Source organism: Silene latifolia, chromosome Y (assembly GCF_048544455.1).
Source record: "Silene latifolia isolate original U9 population chromosome Y, ASM4854445v1, whole genome shotgun sequence".
NCBI lineage: Eukaryota > Viridiplantae > Streptophyta > Magnoliopsida > Caryophyllales > Caryophyllaceae > Silene > Silene latifolia.
In genome coordinates, this window is record NC_133538.1 from 207,206,283 (window position 1) to 207,216,588 (window position 10,306).

General features: G+C 39.7%; 1 protein-coding gene across 1 annotated transcript; it reads right to left on the bottom strand.

Annotated features, from left to right (window-relative positions):
- Nucleotides 1-909: 909 nt before the first annotated feature.
- On the bottom strand, nucleotides 910-6,859 carry LOC141629971 (uncharacterized). Its single transcript, XM_074442879.1, has 3 exons — nucleotides 2,948-6,859; nucleotides 1,453-1,749; nucleotides 910-1,149 (listed from the first exon to the last, which is right to left on the bottom strand). Exons 1-3 carry the CDS (start codon nucleotides 6,857-6,859, stop codon nucleotides 910-912), a joined length of 4,449 nt encoding a protein of 1,482 aa, XP_074298980.1.
- Nucleotides 6,860-10,306: the final 3,447 nt, after the last annotated feature.

The window sequence follows — 10,306 nt, forward strand, 5'->3', positions numbered from 1 at the left end:
AGCAAATAAGGGTAAATGATTTAATTGATAATTGAAAGTATTTGAGCAATTAATTTGTTAAATTTGGGGAAGAAAATGGAGATTGAGCTTGGGGGATTAGGTTTTTTCGAGGGAATTGGGGAAAAATTAGAAAAGCAAATGAACAAGAGTGAAGAAGAAAGATCTCCCTCGTGTTCTTTAGTTGCTTAAATCACTCGATCCAGTGGTTTGAAACTGCTCGATTGATGATATTCCTCCACCATTTGCTCGATCGAAGGCTTTAAAAATGCTCGATCGAAAACTTTTCCCTGTGCCTTAAATTCTGCTCAATCGAGAACTGTGGAGTTGTTCGATCGAGAACCTTTCCTCATCAATTTTGCTCGATCGAGTACTGGACCACTCGATCGATAACCCCTGAAATAAGTCATCTCGATCTAGTGCTTTGAACAGTTCGATCAAAGGCTTTCGCTTGGCATTTTGCTCAATAGAGCACATAATGTGTTCGATCGAGGAATTTCCTCTGGGCACACTTTCCAGTGATAAAAAAATCTGCCAACATGCATAAAACGCAAAAATACTTCCCGCAAAAATACCAAAATAATAGTATGCAGTCAAAATTCGTCCTAAGCTAATTAAACTAATGTCTATTCCTAATGTATAAATGCAATAAAAAAGTCTAACCAATTCAAAATTACAAATTGTTTTTTACAAGCCAAATAGCACTACGGCTTATCTTCCGAAACACTTGAATAGCCCGAAATAGGGTTTCTGACTGGAGGAGGTCCCTTCATCATCGCAGACCGTCCCTTTAGACCTCCATATACTTGAATTGATCAAAGGATAGTAGTCCACATCTACATATGCCTTTACTCTCTGCTGTACTTTGTCAAGCCTGTCCTTCTTTTCTTCTTTCGTGCCTTTGACACCGTCTTAAGCAACGATATCAAATTCCAATGTACTCTTATCACCGGGATCTCCAATGTCCAATCCGCCAAGACTTGTAACAACAGAAATGACAGAATGGTCCTTCATATTGCTCCCAATCTGGGGCGGAGGTGTTAACATTGCAGCACATGATTCTATATTAGCATTTGAAGATTCCGTATCAGGTTCTGTAGAGGGAATAGCATTGCAAGGCTTGACGAACATAGGGGCCCTGCGAACACTAGACTGTTAAAAGGTCAGTTCCTCATCACCTACCTGAAAAGTCAAAGTCTGCCCCCCGACATCTATTACTGCGCGAGCGGTATATAGAAATGGCCGTCCTAAAATAATAGGAGTATACGAGTTTTCGGGGATATTTATGACTACGAAATCGACGGGAATAAAGAAGTTCCCTATCTTAACAGGTATGTCCTCCAAGACACCTAAAGGCCGTGATACAGTACGGTCGGCCATCTGTACGGTCATATTGGTACAATGAAACTTAATCAAACCAAGCCTCTTAGCAAGGGAAAATGGTAAAACACTCACGCTAGCTCCCAAGTCGCATAATGCATTATCAATGAACAGGGTCCCAATGTGACATGGTATAGAGAAACTACTCGGGTCAGATAACTTAGGTGGGGTCTTATTTTGAATAAGGGCAGTGCCCACTTCAGTCAAAGCCACCGTCTCATGTCCATTTATATGCCTCCTACGCGCTAAAATGTCTTTCATAAATTTCATGTAGGAGGGTACCTGGGTTAGTAACTCGGCAAATGGTACAGTAACATGAAGACTTTTCAAAATTTCGGCAAACTTACCGAATTGTTGCTCAATCTTCTTGCTCTGCAATTGATAAGAAAATTACTCAAAGAATAAAATTCGTTAGAGTTGCAGCGGAATTAATAAAACTGGACAGTGCTGAGAACTGTCTGATTGTCGATTTCATACGATTTGAACGGTTTATTGAACTGTCTGATTCAGAACGAGAACTTAGTAATTTTTATGTGTTTTTATAATATAAACGAAACAAGAAAATAAAAGGATATTTGCTTGAGCTAGACCTATAGCTCAACCAATGGTGAATTATAATCAAGACCTATTGATTATAACTCGTGTTAATGTTCGAAAACGCGTCAAACAATAACGAAATTCGGAACGAAACTCGTCGAACCTATGCTTACACAATGTAAACGAAAACTTTGCAAGTTTATTGATAATTCTTGGATGTGAAATAAGGATAACAATAGCTCCCTATTTATACTAAGCTAGACCGACTGCTAGAGGACTTAAGGAAACAATCGACTTCCCTAATCTTACTCGACATAGGTTATGGCTAATTTGCCTTATTATAATTCTAATACTTTTAGGGAAAATAATTAAAGGAAATAACAACTAGGAAATAATTAACTAAACCAGATTTTAAGAAAATTGGAAACTTTCCTAAAACCGGATAGACTACTAATTAGGAAAATTTAAATAAGGAAAGATATGGCAACCGACTTTGTGCTTGCCTATGCACGTTTCCTTGCTTCTCCACACTCGGTCTTTGTTGCTTGGCGTCCAAGGTAAGACTATACTTGGAGCCCAAGTAAACACACGACTCCTTTGGCTGACTCGGACTTGGCACCAAATAGCTGATGGATCTGAACAGTCCGCGGATGTTTTATTTAATCGCTCCAAATCTAAGTTAACTTCCTCAAAGAATCAATATCGTATCATCCCCTCCCCCTTTGAAAGGAATTGTCCTCAATTCAGAAATCCCATCATCGTCAAGGTATGGAGATAGATCCCCGACATTAAATGTAGCATGTACTCCATAGTCTCCTGGAAGTTCGATCTTGTATGCATTATCATTCACTTTCTCGATCACTTTGTAAGGTCCCTCGGCCCTTGGCATTAATTTGTTCTTCCTCTTGCTAGGGAACCTTTCTTTCCTCAAATGTAACCATACCAAATCTCCTGGATTAAAAAGGCTTGGCTTCCTATGTTTGTTTGATTTCTTCTTGTAAGCCTCATTAACGGTTTTGATCCGTTCCCTTACCTGTTCATGTAACTTGATCATAGACTTCAATTTTGACTCCGCATCCTTATGCACCAATTCATCTTTAGGTAACGGTATCAAGTCTAACGGTAAGTAAGGATTCAAACCATAAACAACCTCAAATGGAGAGTGAGTTGTTGCAAACGTGGGAGAACGATTGTAAGCGAACTCGGCATGTGATAATTTTAAATCCCAATCCTTTTGAGTCTTGCTTACCAATCCTTGAAAAATAGTTCCAAGAATACGATTAGTAACTTCAGTTTGCCCATCTGTTTGAGGATGGTGTGAAGTACTAAACAAGAGCTTTGTTCTAACCTTCCTCCATAACGTGTTCCAAAAGTAACTTAAAAATTTCGAATCACGATCAGAAACTATTGTCTTTGGTATTCCATGTAGATGAACGATCTCCTTGTAATACAAATCAGCCACATTGCTTGCGTCATCCGCCTTGTTACAAGCCACAAAATGCGGCATCTTGGAGAAACGATCAACTACTACCATGATAGCATCCTTACCTCGTTGAGTGCGAGGCAAAGCAATAATGAAATCCATCGACACATCTTCCCATGATCTAATTGGAATTGGCAATGGGGTGTATTCTCCGGGCTTGAACTTGCTTTTCATAAGATGACAAGTCACACACTTGCTCACAATGTTGTATACATCTCCTTGCATCTTTGGCCAATGAAATTGTTCCTTCAATACATCCAATGTCTTTTGCACACCAAAATGACCAGCTAACCAACCTCCATGTGCTTCACGCACCAATAATTCACGAACCGAATGCTTAGGTACACAAAGAAGATTACCTTTGAAGAGGAATCCGTCTTGAATCACGAATTCTTTGAATGAACCATCTTGAAATTCCTTGTAAATCTTTCCAAAATCAATATCTTCAATATAGTAATCTTTCAAGGTCTCAAAACCTAGCAACCGGACTTCAAGTGTAGATAATAATGAATAACGGCGTGAAAGAGCATCTGCCACAACGTTACTCTTACCATCCTTATACTTCGATGAAAAATAAAATGATTGTAGGAATTCAACCCACTTAGCATGCCTCGGATTCAACTTTTGTTGCCCATGTATATGTTTTAATGATTCATGATCCGAGTGTAAAATAAAATGACTAGGACGAAGATAATGACTCCAATGATTAAAAGCCCTAACAATAGCATAAAATTCCTTGTCATAGGTTGAATAATTAAGTCGAGCTCCTCCTAACTTCTCCGAGAAATAAGCAATGGGTCGCTTATTTTGAATAAGAACAGTTCCAATCCCTACACCACTAGCATCGCATTCAACTTCGAAAGGTTGTGAGAAGTCGGGTAATGCTAACACGGGAGCTTCACATAGCTTCCTTTTAATTGTTTCAAACGCCCCTTGGGCAGCCTCGCTCCAATGGAATGTGCCTTTCTTCATACACTCCGTAATAGGACTAGTAACGGTACTAAAATCACGAATAAAACGTCGATAAAAGGAAGCAAGTCCATGAAAAGATCTAACCTCGGTTACTGTTTTAGGACTTGGCCAAGAACGAATAGCCTCTATCTTTGTTTGATCAACCGATACTCCATCTTTCGAGACAACATAACCCAAGAACACCACGTTATCTACCAAGAATGTACACTTCTCGGCCTTACCATATAGCTGCTGTTTTCGAAGTGTTTCAAACACTGCCCGTAAGTGTTCAAAATGCTCCTGGATGCTCTTACTATAAATTAGAATATCGTCCAAGTAGACGACAACAAAATGTCCCATGAATGGTTTCAAAGCTTCATTCATTAATCTCATAAAGGTACTTGGGGCATTAGTGAGACCGAATGGCATTACCAACCACTCATATAATCCATGCTTCGTTTTGAACGCGGTCTTCCATTCATCACCTTCACGCATTCGAATCTGATGATAACCACTTCTCAAATCGATTTTTGAAAATATGACCGAACCATGAAGCTCATCTAACATATCATCAAGTCTTGGAATAGGAAAGCGATATTTGATAGTGATATTATTTACCGCTCTACTATCGATGCACATCCTCCACGTCCCATCCTTTTTAGGTACAAGCAATGCAGGAACGGCACAAGGGCTCATACTTTCACGAACATAGCCACGCTCCATGAGTTCTTCAATTTGACGTTGTAACTCTTTGGTCTCCTCGGGATTACTACGATAAGCGGCCTTGTTAGGAAGGGGAGCACCTGGTACGTGATCAATTTGATGTTCAATTCCACGAATAGGAGGCAAACCCGGGGGTACATCTTCGGGGAAAACATCCTTAAACTCGTGCAATAGTTCTTTAAGTATTCCATCTTCATGACTTGTTGTGATGGTCTTTGTAGGACTCTCACTTGAGACCAATGCATATACTGTTTCACCATCATCAATAGCTTGCTCCACCTCTCGTTCACTAGCAAACATAGACAAACTTGGTTTCTTACCCTTCTTTGCGTGCATAGCTCGAATTGCTTCCGGGGACATAGGACGCAATACTATCTTCTTGCCATTCACCAATAAAGAATATTCATTACTTCTTCCATTGTTATTAACATTACGATCAAATTGCCAAGGACGTCCTAAGAGAATATGACAAGCATCCATAGGAATAACGTCACAAAGCACCTCGTCCTTATAAGAACCCCTTGTAAAACCAACACGTACCTGCCTTGTAACTTTCACCTTGCTACCATCATCAAGCCAATGTAAATTATAAGGTTTAGGATGTACCATAGTAACGAGTGCCAATTTTTCTACCATCTCCGTTGAAGCCACATTCGTGCAACTTCCTCCGTCAATAATCACACTACACCACTTGTCTTTCACTTGACACTTTGTATGAAAAATCTGGTCTCGTTGCTCCGTTGTAATAGGCTCTATATTAGCTTGCAAAGTACGTCGTAGAACAAGATTAGTATCATAAATAGGTGGTTCATAAGGCTCAAAATCCACCTCTCTCTCCTCGGCTTCATTCAATAGAAACAACCCATCTTCGTTGTCTTCTTCAAATAACTCATCACGAACATCCACGGCCTCTCGCAATGTGATATTTCGTTTGTTAGGACAAGCATTCTGAAAGTGTCCAAAACCTTGACACTTAAAACAACGAACAGTAGCCAAACTCTTTTCTTTAGGCGTCTGAACAGTTTTAGGGACTGTTTGAGCGACTGGTGTTGCTGGAACAATAGGTTTTGAACTAGAACTCGAACTAGCTCCCATATTCTTAGACAAATCAGGTTTACTCGAAGGATTAACTTTCGATGAGTTACTCACATAAGCATGTTTAGTCTTATTTTGCCCTTCCGCCTTGATACAAAGATCACATAACATATCGAAAGAAGAATAAGGGTGCATCTCGACCGCATGAGCAATATTAAGGTTTAACCCTTGAAAGAAACGAGCCATCTTTTGTTCCTCAATCTCCTCTACTTCACTCATAAGGGTTATTCTTTCAAATTCAGCAATATAATCGGCAATACTCAAGCTCCCTTGCATTAATTCAGCCAATTTACGATATAAATCAATCTTATGAGTTTTGGGAACAAACCTCTTTCGTAGCTTACGTTTTAAAGGCTCCCACGAAGCTAACTTTTCCTTCCCTTCACGTGCCCTAGCAACCTTCAAACTTTCATACCATAAAGATGCGTTCTTGCGTAGCTTCAAGATTGCATATTTGCAACGCTTCTCATCATCAATGTCCTTGAAGTCGAACATCCTCTCCATCTGTCTTTCCCATACAAAATATTCCTCGGGATCCGTGCCACCAACAAACTCTGGAAGTTCATTGATTTTGAACTCATCCATGTACTTGACCGGTTCTCTCCGTGGTTGCATATGTTGTCCTGGGGTAAAGTTGATGTTCTTTAAAGCCTCTTGGAGATTTTGAAGAAAATTTGGATCATTAAAATCCATGATCACCGTCTTGGATCAACAAACCTGTGCTCTGATACCAAATGATACGAAAATTACTCAAAGAATAAAATTCGTTAGAGTTGCAGCGGAATTAATAAAACTGGACAGTGCTGAGAACTGTCTGATTGTCGATTTCATACGATTTGAACGGTTTATTGAACTGTCTGATTCAGAACGAGAACTTAGTAATTTTTATGTGTTTTTATAATATAAACGAAACAAGAAAATAAAAGGATATTTGCTTGAGCTAGACCTATAGCTCAACCAATGGTGAATTATAATCAAGACCTATTGATTATAACTCGTGTTAATGTTCGAAAACGCGTCAACCAATAACGAAATTTGGAACAAAACTCGTCGAACCTATGCTTACACAATGTAAACGAAAACTTTGCAAGTTTATTGATAATTCTTGGATGTGAAATAAGGATACAATCGGTCCCTATTTATACTAAGCTAGACCGACTCCTAGAGGACTTAAGGAAACAATCGACTTCCCTAATCTTACTCGACATAGGCTATGGCTAATTTGCCTTATTATAATCCTAATACTTTTAGGGAAAATAATTAAAGGAAATAACAACTAGGAAATAATTAACTAAACCAGATTTTAAGAAAATTGGAAACTTTCCTAAAACCGGATAGACTACTAATTAGGAAAACTTAAATAAGGAAAGATATGGCAACCGACTTTGTGCTTGCCTATGCACGTTTCCTTGCTTCTCCACACTCGGTCTTTGTTGCTTGGCGTCCAAGGTAAGACTATACTTGGAGCCCAAGTAAACACACGACTCCTTTGGCTGACTTGGACTTGGCACCAAATAGCTGATGGATCTGAACAGTCCGCGGGACTGTTTCATTTAACTGCTCTAAATCTAAGTTAACTTCCTCAGCAATCAATATCGTATCAGCAATCTTCCTGGAAATGGGACCGTAATTGGAATAGACGGGTCTGCATTTTTCTTCTTATCGTTGTTCAAAGTGGACTTTGACAACGAATTATCAACTTCAGCATCCAGGTTGCTCGATCGAGGAACAATACCTCTCGATCGAGAACTTTTCTCAGCATTGGTGCTCGATCGAGCACTTTCAGTCACTCGATCGAGATCCCTCTTTTCCTCAGTGCTCGATCGAGCACTTTTATTCCCTCGATCGGCCACTTTTTCAGCATAATCACTCGATCGAACATCAGCAGCCCCTCGATCGAGTACATTATGTGGAACAGTTACTTCTTTGTCAGAAGACACCTTTCTTTTAATAATAGTAGCTTCAATTCCCGAGTCAGAAAATTTAGCATTCTCCTTTGATATTTTGGGTCCCTCATAGGAAAGACCACTCCTCAAATTGATCAGATTTACCGTCTCATGTGGTTTCTTGTCATGTTGTGACGGTAAATGACCCGGTTGTCTTGAAGCTTGATTAGCATCTAGTTGAGCCATCTGGGATTCAAGTGACTTAATAGAATCATCATTTGCTTGGTCACTTTTCTGCAATTGAATAGTCAATGATTGCACCATCGACTTCAACTCGGCTATATCACTTATGCCACTAGAAGAGGCACTTTGTTGCGGTGATGGGAAAGAAGGAGGCTTTTGAAAGCCTTGTTGTTGAGCTTTATGAGGCGGTACATAAGCTTGTTGTTGCGGTGGAGGTGTAGGATTCATGACATTTTAACTAGTCCATCTCAAATTAGGATGAACTCCAGCTTGGTTGTTATAATAGGAGCCTCCTTGCTTATATTTTTGAAAGGCATAGACTTGTTCCTTCTTAGCTAAGCATTCCACTGCAGAACGACCATCAGTACCACCACATCTCTCACATGAGACGGCCTCTTGTTTAGTCAACAAGTGAACAGTCTGTTGATTTCCTGCGGCCTGCAACTCGAACTTATCAAATCTTGCATTCATGGCTTCCAGTTGGCCACAAGTGCACTATTATCTTTAGAAACCATTCTAGTTCCACTTCTAGGATTCTCATATTCAGCACAATGGGTAGCCATCTCTTCTATAATACCCCGACCCTTATCATCATCAATGTTCTTCTGAAATCTACCATTGGATGCGACATCTAAAATAGCCCGGTGGTCATCATACAACCCATTATAGAACTGGTTGCACAAAAACCACTGGCCAAACCCATGATGTGGGATAGACCGAACCAACTTCTTAAACCTGCGCCATGCCTCATACAAGTTTTCAGTCGGACTTTGTTTGAAACTTATAATCTGCCCTCTCAATGCGTTAGTTCTCTGTGGAGGGTAGTATCTCTCGTAAAAAGCAAGAGCCAAGCTTTCCCAGTCGGTAATCCCAACTGAAGTCCTATCCAAATCAGTTAACCACTCTCGAGCTCCATCAGTAAGAGAAAAAGGAAACAGAACTTCCTTAATCTTCTCTTGAGTCACTCCCTTAGTAACGGGAATGGTAGAACAATAATCTGTGAAGACCTCCATATGCTTCCTCGAATCCTCACCAGCTACTTCTCTGTACAGGTTTCTCTCCACCAGATTAATATAGGAGGGCCGAATATCAAAGGTATTCCCCTAATCATCAGTCGAAAGCTTGAAACCTTTTGGAATAGAGTCAGTTGTCGGCTCAGAATGACTTGCAATATTAGGAATCTTCGCAGAAATAGAAATGTCTTCCTCTAAAGACTGATCTTCCGCAAATGTAAAATTTTCTAGAAAAGGTTTAAGAGTACTTAAGACTTCCTCTCGACGATTCTTTCTCAGTAAGTTTTGTCCACGTTGAAAAGTCCGCTCCGGTTCAGGATCAGCTGGTACTAATTCTGACCTGTTAGACCTGGACATAAACAAAACTAAGAGAAGAAAATAAGAAATGTCTCAAGGAATTAGAAATCCCTTGAGACTAACACAAACTGAAATAAACAAGCAAATAGGCTAATTGCCTTCCCGGCAACGGTGCCATAATTTGACACGGCTGTCGCAAACCTATCAAAAATAAAACCAACCGGCTCTAACTAATGCAACAGAGGCAAGTCGGGTATCGTACTCCACAGGGAAACGGTCACTATCTACTTGTTATTTTAGTCTGTCACAGTCACAAATTGGGGGGTGTTTGAGTTGTTTTACTAAACAACTGAGCTGAATGTAAAGCAATAAGAGAAACAACAATTAAAATAGAAAAATGAAATAAAGATGTGATCAAATAGAGAGAGAAATGCCAGGATGTCGGTTCACCATGATATCACACAATTATGCTAAAGGTAAGGTCAGTCGGTCTAATATGATAAGGGTAAAGGGAAGGACCTTCCGGTCCGCTATCTGCCCTAAAATACTACTAACTTAGCTTCCATCCACATTACAGTAGTCTATTATTCATAACAGGTCTATTCATTCCAATCTTCCGATCTAGGTCTGAATTTAATCGGTTTAATTAATTTAGAAGCGTGCACTCAACTAAACAATTACAGCTATATTTTCATGAATCA